The sequence below is a fragment of the Rhineura floridana genome, chromosome 3 (assembly GCF_030035675.1).
Source record: "Rhineura floridana isolate rRhiFlo1 chromosome 3, rRhiFlo1.hap2, whole genome shotgun sequence".
Classification (NCBI taxonomy): Eukaryota; Metazoa; Chordata; class Lepidosauria; order Squamata; family Rhineuridae; genus Rhineura; species Rhineura floridana.
This window is the reverse complement of record NC_084482.1, coordinates 36301652-36328140: the sequence shown is the minus strand read 5'-3', so window position 1 is coordinate 36328140 and position 26489 is coordinate 36301652. Positions and strand designations below refer to the sequence as shown.

The 26489-nt window shown below is 41.8% G+C and overlaps 2 protein-coding genes and 1 long non-coding RNA gene across 4 annotated transcripts in view; 2 read left to right on the top strand and 1 right to left on the bottom strand.

Moving 5' to 3' along the window:
- LOC133379643 (uncharacterized) overlaps positions 1-10040 on the bottom strand; it is a 36537-nt gene extending 26497 nt beyond the window's left edge. The window contains exon 1 of one of the 2 annotated variants that reach the window (XR_009761229.1): positions 9825-10040. This is a non-coding gene — a long non-coding RNA (uncharacterized LOC133379643). The remainder of the gene's footprint in view (positions 1-9824) is intronic. The other variant, XR_009761230.1, reaches the window with a different exon arrangement.
- On the top strand, positions 7321-7611 carry SMIM36 (small integral membrane protein 36). The gene has a single exon (XM_061615314.1). It carries the CDS (start codon positions 7321-7323, stop codon positions 7603-7605), a length of 285 nt encoding a protein of 94 aa, XP_061471298.1. The 3' UTR covers positions 7606-7611.
- MMD (monocyte to macrophage differentiation associated) overlaps positions 7624-26489 on the top strand; it is an 84007-nt gene continuing 65141 nt past the window's right edge. Inside the window, exon 1 of the mRNA XM_061615312.1 lies at positions 7624-7682. The gene's annotated coding sequence lies outside the window, so the exon portion shown is untranslated. The remainder of the gene's footprint in view (positions 7683-26489) is intronic.

Here is a 26489-nt window from a genome sequence, read left to right as displayed (position 1 = left end):
AAGCCATGATTGGCTTTGAGCCATGGCTTTGAGAGAAGCTATGATAAATTCTTTTAAATTGTTTTTAAAATATGTGTTTTTAAATTTGTATATTTGTTTTTAATGTTTTTAGTTATTGTAAACCGCCCAGAGAGCTTCGGCTATGGGGCGGTATATAAATACACTAAATAAATAGATAAATAAATAATGATTGTCCAAAGTGTAATAGAGGCCTGGTGTGGATGTGGCCAGGGACACCTTTGTTTTAAATTTGGGTGGGAGGTAGGGTTGCCAGGTTCAGGGCCTGAGACTGATCCTGTATCTTTAGGAGAAGAGAAAGTCAGCCAAGTGCAGGTGTTCTTGCAACAATGTAATGGGAAAAACCACAAGGTAGAATTCTCCCTTCCCCCTGCCCAACTTTGAAAGATACAGAAGACATCTTGGTTGGCAGGCCCAGCCTGGTCAATTTTACCTATCCTAATCATGATTGCATAGGAGTATATCCGATTCAACTCAATAATCATACAAATGATCAGACCTGCCTTTTCCCTCCTTCCCCTTTCCTCTCCCTTTCTCCTCCCCTGCCCTCTTCCTTCTTCCGCCTCCCCTGCCCACTCCATCCCTCCATCCCTCCCCCCAGGTCAGTTTTACCTATCCTAAGCATGATTGCACGGGAGTAAATCCCACTGAGCTCAATAAACATGCAAACGACCACATCTGTCCTTCTTCTCCCCTCCCTCTCCTGTCTGCTCCCATCCCAGTCCTCCCCTCTTCCTTTCCACCTGTCCCTCCTCCCCCTCCTCCCTTCCCCATCCCCTGTGGTCAGTTTCACCTATCCTAAGCATGATTGCCTGGTGTATGTGTGTAAATCCCACTTAACTCAATAAGCATGCAAATGATCAATCCATTCTCAGCAAACTTGCACAGAATCCCATTTCTTACTTCCCGGATTAAAAAGCAAGGAAATTCACTAATACGCAAAAAACCTGCGGTTTAAGAATGTACCTATAGCTCACAGCTATTTCTACCAAACTTTAAAAAGCAGGGAAATTGGGCAGCTATAGTGAATGCACCAGGGAGCAGGAGAGCTGAACTCCTCTCTGAAATATTGTACTGCCCTACAAAGTTGTCAAAATGCAAACACAATTTGGGTTAGTCTTCCACAGTCCAATCCACTTCCTGTGTAGCTTGGAAGAATTTGGTAACATGTGCCTCTTAGGATATGGTGAGTGGTGGCAACACCTGTAATCAGCCCAAATAATAGAAATAAGATATGTCCTGTGCTGATCTTGTTTTAGCCGGGAGGAAGCAACATCATTAAGACAGTTGATATAGTTGAGATGGTCACTTTAAATATGTCTGATTTACTTTGCAATTTTAGTGAAGTTTCCTATAGGAAAGCATTTTCTTTTGCTTTTGTTTCTATGAATATGTGAAGTACAGCAACACTTTGCAAAATTTATACTAAAAAAATGCCAAACATAATTGTGGAATAATGGCACTGACTTCTGCAAAATAGTCTCCAGTGGACCTCAGAAGTATCTCAATTTGCGGACTTCCGGGAAGGGTGACTTCGCTTGTGCCTGCTTTTGAGACGGGCTCCCGCCTCAGAAGAAGCTTATTCAGATATAAATCAGTCAGAACATTTTTTTTTTTGACTGATGAAATTTCACCCGGGTAGGGAGAAACGTAGAGATCAACCTCAAAAGCCTGTTTTTGTTGGGAGGACTGGATTTCATTAATTTATGAGAAAAGGTCCAGCCAGCAATGCCGGACGGACTTCCGAACAAGCTCTATCTGATTAATGTGATACATTTATCTTTTCTTCAAAGAGAAAACGGACTAACAGGCAAGCACCCTTCTTTCTATTTTTTTTTCTACTTGGTTTAAATTGTTGCAGCAAAAAGAGATTTGTCAAATGAATCAGCTTTAAAGAACTTCTGGGTGAGCTATAACTCTTCTCTGTTATTCACGAAATTAACAGCTTATCTCTGTTTCTATTGCAAAAAGCTGTCCTGGAAGTGCATTCTAAAGATATAAACAGAAGAGGGATTTCTATTCCGAGGAACATTATATTGTCTGGGACTATTCTCTTTTTGGTCTATTTTATTTTGACGAATCTGCTTCTTCACGACGCCACTAACTGTTTTGATGCTGGGAACTAAATTTGTTTTGTGTTCTTGAACATAGAGAGATAAGGCAGGCTGCTCTGTTTATACTGTGATGTCATCAAGCCTGGAATATTAACCCAATTGTTGCTGAAATAAGAAGTGGTTCTTCTTTATTTTTGTTTTGTTTTGTTTTCGTGGTTTTAAAAATGGCAATCAAGAAAGTGGCTGAGAATCTGGAAGTAATTATGTTTCAGAAAATAATGGATGAGATGGAGATAACGAAACAAACCCTGCGACAGGGCAGTAAGGAGCTGAAAATTGAACTGAGCAAAATGACGCAGGAGCTTAAAGAAATAGGGGATCCTGTGAGAGAGGAGAATGAGATCAGAGATGAGAAAATAAAAAATAAAGGGAAGATACAAGCCCTGGAGATTGGAACAAATGTGGAATTGGAAAAAGATCTGGAGTTTATGGATATTAGAAATAAAATCTACTGTTTGGAATTTAACGTTATCTCTGAAGAAATTAATGAAGATATTAGAGATAAAGTTATCAATGGCTTGGATAATCTTCTGGACTGGAATGACGTGATGGAGCTTGATATAGAGAAAATCTATGGAATTAACTGCAGCCATGTGACAATGGAAAAACTCTCAAGAGATGAGCCAGTGCATTTTGTAAAAGAGAAGAACAGAGATATGACTTTACAACAATATTTCAGCAACTTATTCAGAATCGATGGCAAGAAAATATTTGGGATAGAGGAAATTCCCATCAGACTCTTATTATATGACTATGACTATGACAGCAAGATTATTATGGAATACTGATAATGGAAGATTGGACACTGAAATTACTGGACTTAACAGGACTATTGAAGATGGAAGATGGAATTAATATGGATAATGGAATAATGGCTATTGAAATTATTGGACTTAACAGATTTGATGAGATGGATTAATCGATAGGTTTATTTGGACTATGGTTATGACAATAAGATTATTATTATTAACGAGATGGATTAATCGACATGTTTATTTGGAGAAAAATTGATAGATATATTTCTTAAAGAATTGAAACCTCTCTTTGACTTTTTGTGGAAAGAATAGAGTAATATCTATGAGATTTGATGATTAATTAAGATAACTACTGGAGGAAAGTGATTTTATAATATAATTTAAGAGACAGGATTGTTATATATTGTAGACCTATAACTGATCTGCGACAAATGGGAAGTCAACATTTTATTTTTTTGTTTAATCATTTTTGTTTTGTTTTGTTTTTTGTCTTTGAATGTTTTATGATTTTGTTTTGTTTGTTTTATAAAAATTTGAATAAAAATTATTGTAAAAAAAAAGAAGTATCTCAATTTGCACAAGATAAGACAGTGGAAGGTGATATATATTCTAGCAAAATTCTAGATGTGCTCTATGTTTTTAATTGATCGTGCCCACCTTGCCTTAAATAAAGTGGTTTAAACATAGCAGGCTGAAACCATGCATCCTCTTTTTTCCAACAGCTAGAGTAATTGCTGAAATAGCAACATATTGTGATCAGTCTGATTTTACATCAAACTGCAGTTTCAGATTCAACTGTTAATGCACCCAAAATAGAAATAGAACATAACCTCCAATATAAAACACAAAAGGCTGTCTTCACCATCACATGACAATGACCAATAAAAAGGCTTTGAAATTAATAAAAATACATTTGACACAGATTTCTAACATGAATAAGGAGGGGGGAAATTTCTGGTTTAGATTCTCTGTAGAAACATTAGTAACACAGGAAAGAAGCAAAGTAAGAAGAACACCAACAAACATACAAAAATATAATTCTCCATCTTTGGAGATGGCAGGTGTTGCCGCCACTCACCATATGCTCAGAGGCACATGTTACCAAATTCTTCCAAGCTACACAGGAAGTGGATTGGACTGTGAAAGACCAACCCAAATTGTGTTTGCATTTTGACAACTTTGTAGGGCAGTCCAATATCTCAGAGAGGAGTTCAGGTGTCCTGCTCCCCTGGTGCATTCACTAGAGCTGCCCAATTTCCCTGCTTTTTAAATTTTGGTAGAAATATCTGTGGGCTATAGGTACATTCTTAAACCGCAAGGTTTTTTGTGTATTAGTGAATAAGCATTTTGGTCTCCCTGTGAATATCCCGATCCTCAAACACTCTACGCTTCATTTGGGAGAATGCGGCACTCGCAGAGCTCAGATGATGTTGAATTTCAGCATCGATGTCAGCTTTTACAGAGAGATGGCTGCCAAGATAGGGGAAGTGATCAACATTCTCCAGCGTCACACCATTAAGCTGGATTGATGGTGCTACAGAGAGAGTAGTTCGCACCTACAGAGGTTGACATTACATTACTTTTTGCTTTCAGCCTACTGAGATTAAAAAGCTTTCCATCTGTTCGATATATGATTTCCACACCAGTAGGAAGTTTCCCCTCAATAAGGTGTTGAATCATAGCAATGAAGATAGCAAATAAGGTCCAAGCAATGACGCATCCCTGTTTTACGCCTGATCCGACTCTGAATGGATCACTCTGAAAGCCATTGTTATCCAAAACTGTCGCTGTCATGTTGTCATGAAGGAATCACAAAATATTCACAAATTTATCAGGGCATCCAGTTTTCAGAAGGATGGTCTAGAAAGCGGTTCGATTCACTGTATCAAAGGCCTTAGTCAGATCAATAAACGCCATATATAAAGGTCGATTCTGCTCCGGGCATTTTTCTTAAAGCTTGTGCAGTGAATATCATCTCCACTGTTCCCCTGGAAGGGCGGAAACCATTTTGAGATTCTGGGAGGACATCCTCTGAGATCGGTAAGAGGCGATTTGCGAGGATCCTTGCAAGGATTTTTCCTGCGGTAGCAAGAAGAGAGATACCTCAATAATTCCCACAATCTGTCTATCACCCTTCTTAAAAAGGGTGATAATTATGGCATCCCTAAAGTCTTCCAGGATCTCCTCCCTCATCCAGATTTTTTCGATGAGCTTATGAAGTTGTGTAAGTTCAGGCCCACCTTCTTTAAAGACTTCAGCAGGAATCCCATCAGGTCCGCTAGCTTTGTTGTTCTTCATTTGATTGATGGCTTTCCTGACTTCATCCAAATTAGGGGATACTGCAAGCTCGTCTCTAGTTTGTTGTTGTGGAATTTGTGAGAAGACTTCACCAGCCACGATAGAGTTACGATTAAGGAGGTCATGGTGATGCTCTTTCTAGCACAGTGCAATAGACTATCCTTAAGAAGTTTGGTACCATTCATTGAACATAAGGGATTTGTACCTTGATTTGTTGGTCCATAGATGTCCTTTGTGGCATTAATTAAGCCCCGTGCATCGTGAGCATCTGCAAAGTGCTGGATTTCTTGAGCTTTCTTTATCCACCAGGCATTCTTAAGTTCTCTAGTTCTTCTTTGGACCTCAGCCTTTGCACTGGCATAGATTTTTTTCTTAGCAGCACAGTTAATGTCTTTCTGCCATATCTGGAAGGCTTTCCTTTTCTTGACGATATGTTCGATCTCACTATCATTCTCATCAAACCAGTCCTGATGTTTCTTAGTTTGGCATCCAGTAGTTTGTTCACATGCTGCAATAATGGATGTCTTCAGTTTAATCCAGTGTTCTTCAACATTTTCAGGGAGTTCCATCGGTAGATGTTTCTTGAGAGCTGTTTGAAAGCAAGCTCGCTTAATAGGATCTTGAAGGTCATGGATGTTCATTTTATGCCTTGGTTTTCTTTCTTGGAGCCTACGTTGAGGAACAATATTAATGGCCATAGTGGATCGAATTAATCAGTGATCTGTCCAGCAGTCATCAGCACTCATCATGGCCCTAGCGAGGAGTACATCATGATGATCTCTGGCACAGACAATTATGTAATCCAGGAGATGCCAGTGTTTTGACCGAGAGTGCTTCCATGAAGTTTTAAATTTATTTTTCTGGTAAAAGAGTGTGCTTGTAATAACAAGATTATGCTCTGCACTTTAGTCAGAATGCCATTCAGGTTGCTATTGCCAACTCCTTCTTTCCCAATGGTTTCTGATCATAAATCGAAATCACACCCAACTCTTGCACTGAAATCGCCCAAGAGGATAATTTTATCCTCCTTAGGTATATCTGATAAGATGGTGTCCAGCTGGTTATAAAAATTTTCCTTGATGTCTTCATCAGCATCTGATGTTGGTGCATAAGCACTTAGAATAGTTGCCTGCTGGTTTTTGGCAAGTTTTAACTGGAGGGTTGAAAGTCGTTCATTAATGCCAATAGGAACTTCTGACAAGAGCTTCACAAGATTATTTTTAATTACATTACATTATGAAAACTGCCTAAAAATATGTGTTTATTAGAAGAAATTCACACTAAAATGCTGGAGAATTTTCATTAGGATTTTTTTTAAAAAAATTGCAAATTGCTGCAAAAATATGGAGAACTAAATTTAAGACTGAGAAACTGAGAGAACTGAAATTGCCAGCTCTCTCCATCCCCAATTTATATGCACACTTTACCCTAGTATATTATTTTTGTACACATTACTTGGCTGGAGAACTGCATTGCAAAATTTAGAGTTGTGCCGATTTCAAACAATGCCTATGTTTCAGTTCACATACTGTTTTGGAAAGTGTGAATTAGGTAAGTTCACCTTTAAATGTGAACTGATTCAAATTTCTCCCCTTTCCTAGCCCTACCTATAATACATTTTAAGTAACTTGTGAAAAACACTTCCTGATCCAAGTTTGAGCTTTCCTATAGCCTAAAACCATATGGCCCTACCCATTTCCTAGTTTGCATTTTCAAGAGAAGGGAAAGGGAGCAACAACAAAAAAAACCCCTAAGAATTGATCTGGGTCATATTCTATGGTACATTTCTGCCAAGGTTGAGCACCAGAGCAGGTGGATGGAGAAATTGCATACATCTCACATAGAAGGCTGAATATTACACTGCAAAGAAACATTCAAACGCAGCTCCAGCTGCTGCTGGCAATGCAGTATTAAAAGAAGGAGCTTAAGTTATTAAACTGAGCAGCTTTAATCATGCAGTTCAGGAGGGGGGAACCCCATTGCTACAGGAGTGCAGAGGATTAAAGTATTTTTACTGCAAAGCCAATACATTTATCAGTTAGCTACTGCCCTTCAAGTCTGTGGGTGAGTGTGTATGTGTATATGTGTACCTGCAGCTCCATTCGCAGAGGTCCTACTAAACAGTATGGGATCCAATGGATTTTTATTTAGAAATTGACCCAGTTACTTTGAACCTGATCATCCTGGCAGCTAGCTATGTCATCTTGCTGTTGGTTTTCCTAATTTCTTGTTTGCTGTATGACTGCAGAGGGAGAGACCCAAGTAAGGAATATGCTCCTGAGATTCCAGTGGAAACCCAGCCTCCAATCCAGCTAGTGGTGATGCAGCAAGGGAACCCTAGTACCCATTGGGCTAAAGGACTTGCCCCTACTTATGAAAATCCTTTTGGTCCACCAGGGAAAAGGACTACGGTTGTATAAAGAAGGGCTTCAATTTCTCTAGAGTGCTGGACTAGTATTGCCTCAACTGCCATATCCTGCTTGGACAAGGTAGCAAGGTAAGACAACAATGACAACTTGTGTTTTGCACATTCTGCAGAGTGGGGATGTTTTGTCCTGAGTTCTCTTGCATTCCCGTATGTTTTGCCACTAGGGTCTTAACAAAGAGAATTAGCCCTAGCCCTCATCTCATTCAAATGCAATTTATTTCTTATTTTCACATACGACACCTATCTTTGGAAGATGTGCAAATGCAAAACAAAGAAAATGGCAGCCTGAGATCCCAGTTGGACTAGAAGTCACATCATATCAAAACTGAGCAATGATTTGTTAGTGAAATAGGAAAGAGATACAGGCAATGGATTCAAAAGAAGGAAACATAAAACATTTGTCAGAAAGTGTTGTCTCTGGTGCCAGTGGAAGGGAGGGGAGGATGGGCATATGCACTACTACTACTACTACTACTACTACTACTACTACTACTACTAATAATAATAATAATAATAATAATAATAACCCCATCAGTCTTGAGGACACCCAAGGAGGTAGTAGGGCTAATGTGCTTACAGCAAAAGTAGAAACTCTTTGCCAAGCAAATGAACCTAGAACTGGGGATGGGGGACTCATTCAGTTGAGCTCACACTTAAAGGCCAACTTACTTAATGGTTCCATCCTGTCCCTCATGCGTCTTAACAGCTACGTGAAATGGCTGAGTGAAGTCATCTGAAGTTTTGGGGATGGGCATTTATCGACAGATGGCACTAAGTTATCTCTCTCTCCTTTACATCAGATTCAGGTGAGGTGGTAGTAAAGCTAAACTGTGGTCTGGAAGCACGAGAGAGTGGATGAGGGCCAAAACACTGTAGTTGAGTCCCAACAGGGTAGTAGCACTGATGGTGGGTGGTTTGCCTGTCCAGGGAGGTAGTGGTCAACATGTTCTGGGTGGGGATGCATTCCTACTAAAGGATCAGGTTTGCAATCTGGGGCTGTTATTGATCCAGCTTTATGGATGTTTGAGGTCCAAGTGGCCTCAGCAACATGGAATGCCTTTCACCAAATGTGGCCCTCCAAGCCTCTCCAACTGGCCCTCAGGAATCTTCCCACACTACACCCACTCCCCATCCTCTCACCAGCCCTGATTTGCACTATCCTTGAGTCTTTTTGCCTGGCTAGAATTTGTCCTCGAACTCTGATAATGCCTGTTGCTTGTCTGGGAAGAGGACAGAAAGGTACAGAGCCAGCTTACTGTACGAAGGTACTTTTCCCTCTGTCCCCATCTACTGCTGCCATATGGCCCCTGGAAGTATGCCCAGAAGGGAATGTGGCCCTTGGACTGGAAAAGGTTCCCCACCCTTTACTCTACATGGACATTTGAAGTTGGGAACCAGGTATTTGTCTTCTCTCACATCCACCTGCTCAAACACTGGGAACGTCTTTGAATGCCCCTCCACTGAGTGACCTTCATCGCTCCTCTGAGGTGGGGATGGGTGAGAGGGCCTATCTTCCCAGAGTGGCTAACATCTTTTAGGTGTCTGCCAAAGATACCTCCCAGGGCTTTTATTTCTGCTGCAGTTGTCTTTAGTGAAACATTTATAGTCGTTTTATTGAATTTTATGAGGCTAACAGTATAGAAATACAAACTTAATCAAAACACGGTCAAATACTATAACAGTTAAATGGGCAGTCAGAGCAAACAACAGCAGTCAAGAAAATCCAGCTCATCAGCAGTAGACAAATCTTCCATCTGTTCAGCACCCCTAAAGACCTCTTTAAAGAATCAGGTCCTAACCTGGCACTGGAAGACCTATAATGGTGACAGGGCCATACGACCCTTCCTAAAGAGGGCATGCCAGACCCTTGGTGCCACAACGGAAAAGGTCTTGCTCTTCACACCCACCTGCCAAATCTCAGGCAATATCTCCTCAGGGAAGGGCCAGTCCACTGGGGACCAACCCGCCCACCTCCCCAGTGAGGGTACTCTCAGCAAGGAAAGAAGAGCCCATACCTGACTGGTTAGTGCAGCTCCTCATCAGGCAATATACATTTATTTGATTCCGTTTATGAATCGCTTCCTATAAAATAACTGGAAGCGATTTCACAGCAAAAAAGCCAACAATAAAATCAACTAAAAACAATTCCATTTCATTTTAGGCAGCTTAAACCAGAAATATGTCCGCTGCTTCTTGGAAAGGACGACTTACTTTTCCTTCACCCAGGAGTCTGTTTCAGGCTATCCCCACTGCCTTAGACCACATTGGACCATCTAACTCAATTTTGTCTGCTCTACATTCTCTCTCCAGGGTTTCAGGCAGGAGTCTTTCTCAGTCCTACCTGGAGATGTCAGGGATCGAATCTGGGACTTTTTGCATGGAAAGCATGTGCTGGGCCACTGAGCTATGGCCCTTCTAATGGGCATTGCCTCTAACAGCCAGGCTATGACTAACCAACTTTGAACTGTAAACAAGACTGAAGGGCAGCAAACTACACCATAAATGAAGTCATATTGCACAATGAACCGACTGGCAGAAATGTCTACAGTTTGATAGCTTGTCTATTATTTAGCCATTTAATTAAAATATTACACTTTCTTCTGACTATAGAAGAAAACAGTTTTGTTCAGATAAGTAATACAGATCATTTATTGTTTGGGATCTTAAGTTTGCTGCCAGAGTCAAGAAATGCTTATATGTTATTTCTAACAGTGCAATCAACACCAAAAACACTATTGGGGGGGGCATTCCAAAAGAACCTGACAAAAAGGCCACATCATGAACTGCAATTAACAAATCCCTTCAGTAACTGCATCATCTGACTGATGTATGCTTTCATCCTTAGTGTGTGTGTGGGGGGGGAAGGGGGACCAAATAGTATATGTAAACATCCTTATTCTATGCGCAGCTTTCCTCATCAACACTGCAGCCATTGTATAGACCTGAGTCAGTCAGTGACACCAGATTTGAAAATGAGTACTGCAGTTTCTCACACACCCAATCAGTGTTTAATTTCTGAAATGAGGGAGGGAGACTCAGCCAAGTCTGTATGAAATCCCATTACCTGTCCTGGACCTTCTCTCAGCTTTGGGTGGGTAGGTGCTGTTTGTAGTGACTTGGAAGGTCAGCAAAAGGCATTCTGTGCATGCTGAAGGGTACTGCATTCATTCTTTCTTTCCTTTGTTTTAAGAGTGATCGTGTTACAGATGTGTGATGCTGAAGCTGCAAGGCTTGAGATGATGGCTGCAATTTCTGATTAGAAGGGAAAGTCTTTGGCCAGTTTACCAGCAGGCAGAGTTGGTAGAGAAAGCCCTTTGAAATATTGCCTATAGTAGTTTATTTGATTTTGGTGTCCTCAATCGTGCAAGTCCAAACCAGGTGGGATCCCATTTAGGGCATGGGCACCTAAAAGGAGGGGTAAAAAAATTCTGGGGAATAGGATCATGGGACAATTCTCTCCCCCCCCAACCCAAACATGGGTGGGTTGAATTCCCCCGCAGAAGACTCTGCCCAGGATTCACTGCCCCACCATCCTCGACATGGTTGGGGAAAGAGGAAGCTCAGGAAGAGCTGCTTCTTTGCCTTTTAACTGTAGTTTCCCATGTGGAGTCAGAGGTGTCCTGCTCTGTACTTCAGCACTGGATTACTGCCCTACAAATGTTTGCAGATGACAACTCCTTACAGACAATGTGCAAGGATCTCTGTGCAATCTGCTCTGGACCAAAAGATTGGTGCCAAGTTGTAGAGAGAAGTTCTGGAGAGAAGCTGAAAAAGAGGGACCCTCCAAATGTTTCAAAAGCACAGGTTTAGGAGGAGGATGGCCCTCCTTTCAAAGAGGACTTGGACAAGCTGGGCTTCTTTTTTTCTGGATGTGTGCGCACATGTGGGCTCCTTCCAGTTCCATGAATCTAGTCCCACCTTCCACAACATGGTGTCCTACAGATGTCACTGGACTATAACTCCCATCATCCTTGGCAATTGGGCATTCTGGCAAGGTTTAATGGGAACTGGAGTCCAATGACATCAATCTGGAGGAAGGCTGATCTGGTCTCTCCTCTTCCCATTGAGCCAAATCTGCAGCAGCAGAACAATCAATGGCAGCTCAAAATCACCCCACAATTATTCTCCACCCACCCACAGGGAGTGCTCTTGGACAAACATCCCACTCACCTGGCATGTGACAAGCATGTCCTGACGTGGAATGATTTTGCAAGAGCACAAAGGGCTGTGTACATCTTTTCATATCTCTTATGATCTCACTTGTTGACAAGGGAACCGCAGCAGGATGGGAGGGAGCTAATCAATGACAGCTCCACTTTGTGCTGCAGTTCAGTAGACTTTGCCCTGAAACATGGTGCTTCAGGTGGGAAAAGGTCACTGAAGTAGATGTGCTGTTTGTGTTTGGATCAGAACCTTAGTGGCTTGGGGGAAGACACTTCCCTCCTGAGTGTTATGAATACGTGCCAAACAGACATGCTGTGGCATTGTCAACATTATAAATGGTTATAAAGCTTTTCCCCTTGGGCACAGCAGCCAGCTTGGTCCTCTTCAGCAACCCACAGGGAAGGAGTGTTACTTATTTAATAGGCTCAGAGTCAATTTTCATATTCCATGCACTAGAAACAGGGATGAATGAATGATTTTTGCAGTCTGTGGTCACATCTACACCATACATTGAAAGCATTCTCATAGCACTTCCCAAAGAATCTTTACTTTGTTAAGGGTGCTGAGAATAGCTAGGAAACCCTTTGCAGAGCTAGGTTCCCAGCACCCTTAACAAACTACAGTTCCCAAGATTCTTGGGGGGAGTGTCCATGACTGTTAAAGTGATGTAAGAGTGTTTTAAATATATGGTGCTGTATTCAACTAAAGAATAGCATTAGCACAAGGATTAGAGCTAACGCAAGGGAAATTTCCCCCCTCCTTCCTCCGCACCCCTCCCCAAATGTGTTCTTGGGTTTTGCCCAATGCCCCGGAGCAGATTTGGGGATGGAGCAGGGTACATGGGGGGGAGGAGAGAGGGAAAGTTCCATTGCACTAGTGCTAATCCTTGCTCTAGCCTTCTTACTTAGCTGAATACCACCCTTGGTATGGGTATGGCCAAAGTCATTTTCACATATTTTACCCATAATTCTGTTCTGTTTCTGCATTAGTCTATCCTTTTTTTAAAAAAAATGCACATTTAAATAGGTGTGGGGTTTTTTTGTTTTCGTTTTAATACACATTGAAAGGTTTATTTTCTCTGCAGAGGAAAAAAGCGAAAGAAAAGCATTCACTAAAGGAACGGAAGGTTGAGGGAAATTTGAATCACCAATTCTGGAATTAATTTTAGAAATTCTGCCACGTTCACTGAGAAGGCAGAACAGAATTTGGGGAGGAGCGAATCCACTCATTACTAATCTAAACATACATAGTCCTCTACAGTAGGTCAGTCAATACTTTTGTCATCCTTACCTGCCTAGACACTGCTATTTCCCTTACCAGTCCTTTCCCTTATAAGTATGTAATAAGAAAGCCTGGCTGGATCAGACCAGATGCCTCTCTGAACCCTCGCCTCCTGCTTCCCACAGCTTGCTTCTCCACACACTGACCTCACTTAAATAAAATTAACAAATTTAGCTCTGATTTATTTTTTATATTTATATTTACATCCCACCTTTCCTCTAAGGAGCTCAAGGTAGCATACATGGTTCTCTTCCTTCCTTTTTTATCCTCTTAACAGCCCTGCAAGGTAGATTAGGCTGAGAGACTGTGACTGACCCAAGAAGGTGATCCACTGAGATTAATGGCAGGGTTGGAATTTAAACCCTGGTCTCCCAGGTCCTAGTCCAATGCTCTAATCACTGTGCAATACCAGCTCTCCACATTATACTGGCCATAAATGACTGCAATAATGCCATGAAGAACCCTACTGGCCTTATTCAGTTTTCAGGCTTGATCCTACTATGTGCAGTAGGGCCCCACTCATATGGCGGGTTACATTCCGGACCCCCGATGTAAAGCAAAAACCACTGTAAAGCGGAACTCATTGAATAGAATGGCGCGCAATGCTCCCAAACCACCGTAAAAGCAGAACAAGTGTCATATCAGTGGGGCTTTAGTCTAATTGCATCTAATTGAGACCATTGTATTAGCGAATCGCTGTAAAGCGAAGCGCTGTAAAGCGGGGCCCTACTGTATAGGTGATGGAATACTGTGTTGGGGCAGGTTTAGAGTCTATTGAACTCAGGGGTATAGTCCAGGGTCTTGGGGCGTCTCGGACCCCTTACTTTTTTCAGAGCAGGGTCTCAGTCTGAAATCAGTATGAAAGAGGAAGTGTGTTAGTCACTGAGAAGAGTCTTCTAACATGCTTCCTTCTCCTTTCCTGCTGATTGGAGCCAATCAGAGTGAAAAGAGGTGAGTCAGTCACTGAGAAGACTCTTCTCAGCAGCTGACACACTTCCATATCATATTGATTGGCTCCTAAGGATATCTGTTGTTGTGGGAGAAGGTTTAAAAAGGATCTCGTTCTTAACTGAGCAGCAAAAAGGGGGGCATGACTGTGACTAAAATGAAGGGACCCTCACTTCTGAATTTGCCACTACACTACTGATGAACTATATCATAGTTTTTACAGTCTCTCTCTTTATCAGAGAAGAGCCTCTGTTAAAATAATTAAAGAGTAGGATTTTGTCCATTAGATACTTAGTTATGTACAACTAAGCCTGTGTATTAGTTTGTCTCACCAGTACAATAGTTTGTCTTACTACTGGTACAACCTGCACCACAATGTCTCCTTGCTGTGTGCCAATATGACAGTAAACACATCACCTAATCCATAAGAACATCTAAAAATCCCTTATAATTTAAGCTGCTGTACATGAATATAGGATTAGCCCTGAGAGACTATAAACCCTTACTCACAAAAGCAGGGAGTTTCAATTCCATTTGGCTAACGCTTTGAAATTTTGCAGAACAATGCAGTTTCTCTCCACGATAGTTCCTCATGTCCAATGCATATTATTGCTTTGCTTTCTCAGGGCAAATCTTGATCTTAAGATATTTCCATATGTTTGCTTGTTACAGGCACCCTCATGTTGACTTAATAACATTCTTTGTCTGTAGAGTCAACAACAATTCAGGGATCCACATATTTTGGCTAGACTTAGCAGCTGGCCACTATTTCCTGTCCCCACCAATCCCCCTCCCTCCTTCCCCAAGTCTTTTGGCACACAGAGAGAATTTGGAGGAGGAGCAGGATTCATCCCTCTCTTTGTGCTAGGTTTAGAGAAAGATCAGAAGCAGAGCAAGCCACCCTGGCCGTCTCCCAAGTTCAATGAACATTCCAAGAGGCTTCGCAGAAGTGAGTCTGGCATGAAGTGAGAGATGCACGTAACTCCTTTCCCTGTCCCTTCAGTTCTCTGAGATGCGTGGAGTGTTCTGGGTCTCTCACTTCATGCTGGCCATGGGAAGGAGGGGGTTGCTAGGATTCAAATAAGGCCCCCACTAGCAACTGTATTTCTGGACATCAATGAACAATAACGCTCCAGTTCTTGTATGCAACTCCTCATTTCCTTATGTCATTCATTGGCGATCACTCGTGGTCGAGTAAGATTGTCTTCCCGGGTAAGGTCTTTAACAGTGGGTCTGTAATTGACTGTGGAGGCCAATTCTGGATCCACACAGCCTCCCACAGTGAGGACATAAGTTTCCAGATGGAAGATGGTCACAATGAGGATTTGCTTGACGTGCCTTCCGCTTGGCTGGTTTGTCCCGTTCACCCTGTACTCGTGCTTCTTCAAAGTCCATAGCACCTTTGATAATGGCCGACCTCCAATGGGGACGCTCATGGGCCAAGGCTTCCCAGTTCTCGATGCTCATGTTACATTTTTTAGATTAGCTTTGAAACATCTTTAAACCTCTTTTGCTCTCCACCGATATTCTGTTTTCCGTCTTTAAGTTGGGAGTAAAGTAGCTGCTTTGGAAGACGGTGATCAGGCATTCGAACAACATGGCCGGTCCAGCGAAGTTGATGTTGGAGGATCATTGTTTCAACACTGGTAGTCTTTGCTTCTTCCAATAAGCTAACATTAGTCTGCCTACATTCCCAAGTATTTTGCAGAATTTTCCAGAGGCAGCGTTGGTGGAATCTTTCAAGAAGTTGGGAGTGGCATTTATAAATGGTCCATGTTTCACAGGCGTACAGTAATGTCAGTAGTACAATGGCTTTGTAAATAAGCATTTTGGTCTCCTTGCGAACATCCCGATCCTCGAACACTCTATACTTCATTCGGGAGAATGCGGTACTCGCAGAGCTCAGATGATGCTGAATTTCAGCGTCGATGTCAACTTTTACAGAGAGATGGCTGCCAAGATAAGAAAAGTGATCGACATTCTCCAGCGTCACACCATTAAGCTGGATTGATGGTACTACAGAGGGATTGGTTCATACTTGCTGATGAAGCACTTTGGGTTTTTTGATGTTAAAGAGGCCAAGCTTTCCATATGCTTCTGCAAAAACATGTAGGATAGTTTGAAGATCTTCCTCTGAATGTGCAGAGACTACATTATCATCGGCATATTGAAGTTCTACGACAGAGGTTGTAATTACCTTACTTTTTGCTTTCAGCCTACTGAGATTAAAAAGCTTTCCATCTGTCCGATACGTGATTTTCACGCCAGTGGGAAGTTTCCCCTCAACAAGGTGTAGAATCATGGCGATGAAAATAGCAAATAAGGTCGGAGCAATGACGCATCCCTGTTTGACGCTTTGAATGGATCACTTTGAGAGCCATTGTTATCCAAAATTGTCGCCGTCATGTTGTCATGGAGGAGTCACAAAATAGTTTTCTTATGTGGAAGTCAGTTGGTTTGCACTTGTGATTCATCCTACACCCTTCTGGATAAAGTTGATGTAGGGTGTAACTTGGTAAAACTGTCATTTCCCACTTGAATGAAACTCCCTACTTATCCAGTTGTTTGATTGGAACGATCCTATCAGTGCATGTTTCTCTCAGACCTGGTTCATTGCACCTTAATACATTGCAACACTGAGGAATAGATATTTTAAATCTTTTACATATCAAGAGCCTCATTTCCCCCCTCCCCAGAAAAAGTATTTTATGTATGAATGGGGTGTGGGTGTTCATTTTCTGGCAGATGGGAGTACACCATTGACATTGCTAATTATATCAAAGAGACTGATGACTTGATACACGGATCATTAAGCTCTGCACTTTTTGACAGATATTATGTGTGGGCAACACTGAGGTGCAGCCTAGTTTCTCCATCTGTTACAGTGATGGGATAACACATACATTCCTGGATGCTGATGTTCATGAAGTAATCTGACATCCTGGTTTAGGAAGATCCATTCAACTATAGTTGTGCTTATTGGTACTTTTGCAAATATTGGCTCATATCAGATCCACATAATATATAAGATTGGGATAATCATATGCCTAGCCTAGCTCTTGAAATTCATCTGTTTCCAGGCTGTCCCTTGAATATCTGAAAGGGCTTTGCAGAATGAGATAATACATTATAGCATTAAAGGTCTGTAGGACTGGAGCAGATATGAAGGCTACCTATACTTCCTAGAACAACACACATCTAACAGGGTCTCCCGCATGACATGAGGAAGGGCAGGATATAAATGCAATAAGAAACAAAATAAATAAATGACTCAAGAAAAAAAAATGCATAGATATCAGGAAATCGTCCCCTGACTTCCAACCGGGGCAAGTTCTCAGTGCATAAGCTATAACTCTCCCTGAAACACGTTAATAAGATTTGCACCAGGGAGTGACAACGAGAAAGTTGAAAAAGTGTCCTAGGAGGTTTAACACCAGCTGCCGTTGATTCTGTGGTGCTGTTCCCTTATCACCATTGGTGCATAGGACTGAGCCAAGCTTCTTCATTTTTTAAGGCAGCATTTTCAGATATGTTTGTGGACAGGAGTTGTGGTGTTTAGTTAGGTATAGGGTAGCATCCCTTTCCTACTGCTCTCAGAATATTTCCTCACGCATCATAGCATTTACAATTACTTCTAACAACTATTGCACCAATCTATTTCTAGTGTATCCATTTCTAGTCGAATACGGATAGGAAATACAATTCCAGAGATACACCGTTAAAAAAAAAAAGTTGTGAAGGCCAGGTGAAGTCAACTCCCCTCACTTGCTCATCTGGAAGCAAATGTGCACTGAGGGGGAAAAGAAATACAACGGAGTTAATGGTGGTAGCACGGTGTATTCTTTATATACATTATAAAAATTAACTTTGATTCACTGCAATGAATAATACTGTGGTGCTTGGGAGTATATACACTCCCAACAAGAGTTAAACATAGACTAGGCAACTGTAATGTATCTGCATGTGGTTTTCTGTACAAAGTGTTGAGAACTGAAGAGTTCAAAATGTGGCTGCTAGGATATTGGCTAATACAGGCTGCACGGAACATATATATAGCAGAGCAGGCAGGCAAGGCGAGTGACTGAAACAAGAGAACTACAGCATGAACGCTTCAGCTACGATCTCAGTGGCGGTGGCGGCAGCAGCAGGCAAAGAGGGATGGGAGGTGAACTGCACCCATGCTGGGCTCGAGGCTGGTGCAGGGGGAGAGGAAGCAGGGGGGGAGAAGGCCAAGCGGCGCTGGGCTCAAGGCCAGGGGCAGGGGGGACTGGTAAGCAGCGCATGCAGTGGCAGCAACAGCGGCTGCAGCTGCTTCAACAGGAGGCTGGTAAGCAGCCCAGGTGGGGCAGCAGCTTTGCTCCAGGCCTGGGATGTGGAAGGCCAGTAAGGAGCTGAGTGCCTGGGGGGGGGAGAGCAGTTTGTGAGTGCCTCTGTGTGCCTCTGTGTGTGTGTGGCTCCCTGTGTGTATGTGTGTGCTGGGTTGCCAAGTCAGAAACATACCAAACCCTCAGATTTCTGGGCCAGGCCCTAGTGATGTCATAGGGGGAGGGCCCTAGTGATATCATTAACCATGATACATTAAGCATCAACCACAGTTGCTTGGAGCATACCACTCAAACAAAAATAATTCTCTGATTGGAAATTAAGATAGAAATCTAAGTGAAATCAGGTGTTTCCAGGTCCAGCTGAAGTGGCAGGATCTTTCCTTCAAACCTGCTTAGAGAGCCTGGGTAAAGAACATTTAATCTAGCCTACTTGCGCCTGGCAAGAAGGGTTTAAGTGACTTCAGGCCAGTCCAGTCACCAGAAGGCCACTGTAGGAAGAAAGGAGCCTAGTGTTGTGGAGATGTTAGATGGGAGCACTCAGGAGTAAGGATGGATGCCCCTGAAGACTACAATTCTAAACACAATTACTAAAGGACTAAGCCCCATAGAACTCAACAGGACTTACTTCTGAGTAGGTCTTGTTAGGATTGTGCTGTTGGTAAGGCTTGACTAGGGATCCTTTGCAATGATATCCATATCAAAGCAGGGTTGGCAACTCCTGTCTGGAATGCCCTGTCTGCCTTTTAATGTGGCTGCTCCAAACATCTTTACAGACTTGACCCTTCACTGCACAGAAAGGTTTGAGAAATATGTAAGAGTTAAGAAGATTCTCTACTCTTCCTGCCTACCCTGTGGGCTGCTATAAACTCACTTTGACAGCCAACCCAACTCCAGTGAGTAATAATTGACAGACAGAAAACACACATGGTTTGGTGCACCTTCACAGGCAACAGATTGGGAACAACAATTGAGCCAGTGTGTGAATTCTCTTTTACTACTATTGGACAAGAAACAGACCATCATGCAAATAACAAAGTGCATCATCAGTGGATTTAAGGGGGTTGAACTGACAACATGGAAGCACTGTTGTTATTTCTATGGATGTAAAGGAGTAAGGTAAGAGGTAAATGAAATGCAAATAGAAAAAAAAAGACATTTATGATTTCCTAAATCCAGTACCATACCAACCACAACAAGATTCCTATGAGCAAGACAGAAAAGTCAGCATCCTACAACTAATCAGGGTTCCTAAACCAAAACTAAAGGAATCCTAGCAGCCAGTCAGCCAAGGTCACAGAAATCCCCATGCAGCACAACCTGACCTGGGGCCTGCAGTTAGTGCAGAATGCTGCAGCATGATTGCTAACATGAGTGACATCAGCACATAATATCTCTGCTCTGAAATCTGCACTGGTTGCCGATTTGCTATCAGGCCAAGTTCAAGGTGTCCTTTCCATGTTACAGGTGCCACATAGTACTTGTTCTGCTCTTGTAAGAAATCCATCCTTTAGGGTGACAATACGTACACTTTGGAACTCCCTGCCTTCATTGTACTCTTTTTGGCACCTGCTAAAAATATTTTTGTTTAGGCAAGCCTACCCAGGCATGTAGAAGCTTTTATTATTTTGGTTTTTTTATTTTGAATGTGTTTAAATACCTGTTTAAATACCTGTCTTTAACTGTTTTTGCCTTGGGCCAGTCACTGCCTCTCAGCCTCATGAAAACCCTATTCATAGGGTCGCCATAAGTCGGAATTGACCTGAAGGCAGTACATTTACATTTTAACTGTTTTTGCCAATAATTTTATTAATTCCTCCTACAAACCGCTTTGAGGTTTTTTACAATAAAGTGGTATATAAATGTTGTAAATAAAATACATAAATAAATTTCAGAGTCACTGTAGCCCTTGAGTCTCTTTCCTCTTTTATACCCAGTCAGGCCATTTAGTACCATCTAGCTCAGTACTGATGACATGAACTAGCATTGGCTCTCCAGGATTCCAGGCAATAGTCTCTTCCAGAGATTGAATTTTGGACCTTTACATGCAAAGCATGTGACCTACCACTGAGCTACAGCCCTGTTTTAAAAAGTATCTTTTAACATCGTTCTTTTCAATTCACTAATGAATGCACAGCATGCTAGGGCAGATCCACACCATGCATTTAAAGCACATTCAACATACATTTCAAGCACATGAATCCCACCGTAGAATCCTGGAAACTGTTGTTTGTTAAGGGCAGTGGCGTCACTAGGGTTGGTGTCACCCGGTGCGGTAACTCATGGTGTCACCCCCATGGACCTCCTCCCATACCAGACCTAGGGTGCCTAGGGGCAGGGCAGCTCTGGGTTAGGGTTGCTATATTCCAGTTCCACAAATCCAGCAGGCTAATTTGCATATTATGCAAATTATTTGCATATTGTGCAAATATTTGCATATTAATATTTGGATTGTCCAGTTTTATTTTTGTGCCTAGGAATTACCACTAAAAACTGGGGAAAGATGTGAGAAATCTTTTTTTAAAAAAACTTAACATTTTCAGCCTTAAATGCCTAGACTTTAGTTTCCAACACTATGGAATGTTGATTGATTGATTAAGAGGATTTATATCCTGCCCTTCTGCTGTTAAAAACAGAGCTCAGGACAGCTTACAAATATAATAAAAACAATAAAAATGCACAATCAATATAAAACATAATAAAAACACAAAATAGCAACAAACATAAAGTAAGTCAGGGCAGCAGTATGGTTAACCATTACATATACGATATATTTCAGAGATGTTGTGGGTGGAGAAAAACAAGCCAGAATGTTAGGAAAAGGAGTCTTTCACGCCACATGGTCAGTTCTAAATACTGTTGCAGCAAGTTTTACAAGTTCCTCCAGTATTCCACTGGTGCAGGCACTCAGACATTCAAAGTATCTGTATGTTTCTTAGGTTTTATTAAAGCAGAGCTTTGCTTAACTCAAAATTTCTTCTCCCTTTGATCAACCACATCTACACAGGTTCCACCTCCATACTCAAAATGAAACTGGGCCTGGAAGTGTGCAACAACCCCACACATACCTTGCTAATTAGATTACCAATGCCAGGATGTCTGTCTTATCGACTACTCTCCTGCTCCCCGGGCATCATGAAAGACCCAGTCCTGGGCTCAGAAAGAAAATAAATATCTGGTCCTCTTCAAAGTACTGATAAGCCTCTTGTTTTAATTAAAATAATAATTATAAGTTCTTGCTCTTATCACTAATGGGAGTTAATTATCTTGCATATGCTGCTGTTGCTTCTATGGCTGTAACGGAGTGAGGTTAAAGATAAGTGAAATGCAAATAGGAAAAAAAAATACAGAAGGCAGTAACACTTTCCTAAATGTAATACCATACCAACCACAACAAGATTCCTATGAGTAAGGCAGAAAACTAAGCATCTCACAACCAGTCTGGATTCCTAACAAAAACCAAAAATATGATAAATGAAGAAATATTTATATAAGCATGACTATCAAATATATTTATTATTTACACAAACTGTAAAGATATTTATAGTGCAATCCTAGGTTTATTTATTCAGAAGCAAGTCCCAGTGTATTCAGTGGAACTTACTCCAACAGGGACAGAACTGCAACCTCAAGTGATAAGCAACTTCATTCACACAACCCAAAATTCCGAATCATGTCACTTTATGCTGTTTTGCAACTGTTTATACTTGTTTTTATGGTTATTGGATTTTAAATGGCTTTATTTCTTGTTGTGAGCTGCCTTGGGTTCCAACCCTACCTCACAGGGTTGTTGGAAAGACTACACACACACACTGCAGATGTATAAATACATACAGCCCATATAATAGTTTATTGTTAAACCAGTTGGTCATTGCAGAAAAATCAGTATTAGTTAAAAAAAAAACCATATTAGTTTCCTACAGAATAAAAACTGTAATACCTAAGTAAGCCCTGCCTACTTGCTTTAAAATAGGACTGGAGTGGGGGGGGGACAGAAAGAGAACACAAACACAATTCTTTTTTACATTCACTCCAAAGTCCCATTGATTTTCAGCACACTCATAACCATGTCTACTCAAAAGTAAATCCTATTGAATTCAATGGGATTTACTCTGGACATATGGGATTAGCAATGCTTTTACCCCCACAAAAGCAAGTATTGGGAAGGTTTTGAAAACACTGCCCAGGATCTGACTCCTACACACAAGAGGGGGAAAAACTGAAATGTATATACGTACCCAATTTATGAGATTTTCAGATAAACAGGGGGGGGGAACCACCATTTTCTGGCCTTGCAATGAGGTTTACTAGACACTGCCACAGGTCAACCAAACACTTCACTGATTGGCTGCAATCCTGAACGGGCGGGGTTAAAGCTACGAAGTGCTATACAGTAGTTTAAAAAAAGATTTAACGGGGGGGCTGATGTTTTTATGTATATCTCGAGAACTGGACCACATAGAAACTTAATTTTTTTTAATTAAAGCTGAGAATCCGGGCCAGCTAAGGGGCTAAACGGGCACCAGGTGGCATGCAAAGAATCCGGGTAAAACCCAGCTAACCAGGCAATATGGCAACCCTACTCTGAGTGACACCCCCCTCTCATGATGTCACCCTGGTGTGGTCCGCACTCCCCGCACCCGGCTAGTAATGCTGCTGGTTAAGGGTGGTAGGAACTATAACTGTGATGGTGAAACTATGCTTCCCAGGATTCTTTGGGGGAAGTCATGTGCTTTACATGCAAGTTGGATGTGCTTTAAATGTATTATATGGATCATCTGCATTACTGCATAAATTTTTCCTGCATATAAATCATTTTAATTAAATTTTAAAATGGAAATAAGCTACAAAGTTTGCTGGGTGACCATGGGCTACGCACCATCTCTCAGCCTAATCTGCCCCTCAGGGTGAAAACAACAGAGGGGGAACATGACCACCCCAAGGAAGAAGGGTGCACTTAAAATGTAGAGGAAATAATAATTTGTAAATAATAGTTTACTGTAGTATGAAATCAGAGATGTAGGAAGACACAGTATAAAGAAATATTTATATAAGTATGAATGTCAAATATGTTTATTATTTACACAACTTGTGAAGATATTTATACTACAATCATATGCATGTTTACTCAGAAGCAAGTCCCAATGTATTCAGTGGGGCTTACTCAGACAGGGAAGCATGCACAGGACTGCAATTCAGTGATAAGGAACTTTACTCACCAATCCAGAATTCAGAATCATGCCACTTTAAGCTGTTTTGCAACTGTTTTATACTTGTTTTAGGGTTATTAAATTTTAAATGGCTTTATTTCTTGTGAGCTGCCTTGGTTTCCAACCCTACCTCACAGGGTTGTTGGAAATATTCCATATATACACACACTGGAGATGTAAAAATACATACACCCCATATAATAGTTTGTTGTCAAAATCAGTTGGCCACTGCAGAACATTTTTTTTTTAAATTATTAGTTTTCTGCCAAATAAAAGCACTGATACCTAAGGAAGCCCTCCCTAACTGCTTTTTTAAAAAAAGGATCAGAGGGGGAGAGAAAGATCTACAACACAGTCCTTTTCTATGTTCACAGTCCCATTGATTTACAGCACAATCCTAACCATGTCTACTCAAAAGTAAGTCCTACTGAATTCAGTGAGGTTAGCTTCCAGATATGTGGAATTAGCATTGCAGCTTTACTCCCAGAAAAGCTTCATATTGGGAAGGTATTCAAAACAGGTTATGAATAAGACAAATAAACTCTTTAACAGTCCAGTAAAATTTAAATTTGTTTGACTCCTTAATTAGAAAAGCATGTACACTTTTTAAAACGTCTGTTCAAAAATTATTTGAAAGATAAAATGTATAATATGCCATTTTTGCAAATAATTAAAAAACCCTGCATGTACACTTGTATGCCTACGAAGATCCTGCTGTGATCTTCTGTTGTGATCTTCTGTTGTAGAGCAGTCCTATGCATGTTTACTCAGAATATAGAGAAAGTACTCTTTATGCTGCTGAAAGCTATATATTTACTGAATTCCTGATGTGAGACAAGCAGGACAAGTAAACTGTTTTCAGAACTTGAAATGGGGTTTAGCTATTGTCTGGGGGGGTCAACAAATCTTGTCAATCACAACCTTGACTTCACTTATTGGCTAAAAACCTGAAAGGGTGGGGATTAGAGCAGCAGGTCCTAATAGAAGTTGGGATGGGCGGTGGCCAGGGCCGGTTCTAAGAGGCAACAAGGTGGGGCACTGGCCCGAGGGCCCCTGGAGCTATGAGGGGACCTCCGCTCTCCTTCCGCAATCAGCGGAAGCATCTGTGGACCGCCATCCCCCTGCTATCCCCCCACTTTATCTACTTTTCCATTGTTTTTTGCGGCGTGCAGATTTGCCATCAATCAAGATGGCGGCCGAGGTTTCCTTAAGGGTCTGAAGCCTCTGCTGCCATCTTGGCTGATGGCACGCATGCGTGCTACGTGCGTGCGTTGCTGCCATCAACAAAGATGGTGGCAGAGGCTTCAGCCCCTTAGGGAAACCTCAGCCACCATCTTGATTGATGGCAAACTTGTGTGCGCCGCAAAAAACAACGGAAAGGTAGGTGAAGTGTGGGGATAGCGGGGGGATGGAAGGCGGTGTGGAAGCTCCTGTCTTGCGGTCTGTGGATGCTTAAGTTCCACGGACTGCAGAGAGGGAGCGGAGGGGCCCAGGGCAGGCTGGTACCCAAGGGCCCCAGCATGCCTGGGGCCAGCCCTGGCGGTGGCTGACATTTTGGGTTATATCTTTTGAACCAGACCACCTAGAAACTTAATTTTAAAAAAATGAAAGCTAAGAGTCTAGAGATTAAGGTGACTCACCCAGAGACCCGGAAAGAATCCCCCAAAAATGGAGTCTCCAGGCGAAACTGAAGAGCTGGTAACCCGTGTGTGTGTGTGTGTGTGTGTGTGTGTGTGTGTGTGTGTGTGTGTGAGAGAGAGAGAGAGAGAGAGAGAGAGAGAGAGAGAGAGAGTCTTGTGTGTGTATGGTGTGTGGGTGTGGGTGTGTTTGGGAGTGCCTGGTATGTGTGTGTGTTATTTGGAGGTGGGATGAGCAAGCAAAGTGAGCAGCAGCATTCTGCCCAATAATAATAATAATAATAATAATAAAAGTTACTGCTGTTATTCCAATTTTGCAGGAAACTTTGTTGTCTCCCAGTGGGTAGCCAGCTCCAATTTAAAGCATTGTTTCTGAGCTTTTAACACCTTCAGTGTTTTGCCCCTTGGTTACCTTAAAGATCACCTGGTTCCATAACTTGAAATTTTCCAGGGGAGACTGCTCTGTGGGCCCCCACCATCTGAAGTAGTAACCCAGGATGGGATCTTCTTTGTGGTGGCACCAACAATCTAGAACCCGCCCCCATGGAAAGTTAGGCTCATTCCTTCCTGATTGGTTTTTAGATGCTAGGCTAAGGCAACACTATTCCATCAGGTAATTAGCTCCTCTTTCTTATTTCTGTTGCTCTGGTCCATTGTGCTGGTAATTTATATTTCACAGAATTTTGTTCTGTAAATGTATTTTTAAATATGATGACTTATTGTTTTTAACATGTCTTGTTAATTACATTGGAGACTTCTAGTCAAGAGACAACTTACAAATATCTGAACAAAGAAATAAAATGTACAGAAGCAGCACCATAGTTTAGCCCTTGGATTGCACCACTTTGGGTTGCAAGCAGGGGAAGGGGGAAGCAGGCTGGATGTTTGGGTAGTCCTTCATAAAAAAAAAAAATTTTTTTTAAACCTTGTGAATCACAGGGGTACAGCCTGGCCTTCTCCCTGTCATGCTAACTTTTCACAAATAGAAGTCTTTTCCACATGGGGAGCATTCAGTCCTCCACCACCAAGCATCACTACCAGTTACAGAGAGAGAGGGCAGGATGGCAGGGAGTTCGGCATGGTGCAGGCGTTATGTCAGGAGCATTGGATTGGCTGTGCTGGTGACTGGTAGCAATGCACGGTGTTGGAAAGCCAAGAAACCGAGGCAGCCCCTCTGGCCACTGCTGTCCCTACCTGCAACATATCTGCCCAGGAATAACCATACAAAAGCAACAAAGAGTCTACTTGTGATACATTAGAGACAAACAAGTGTATTACTTATATGACAGATTTTTTTCCCTGGGATCCAAATAC

Excerpts from the sequence above, each read along its gene's own strand:
- SMIM36 (XM_061615314.1), top strand. The coding sequence starts at position 7,321 with ATGGATTTTTATTTAGAAATTGACCCAGTTACTTTGAACCTGATCATC.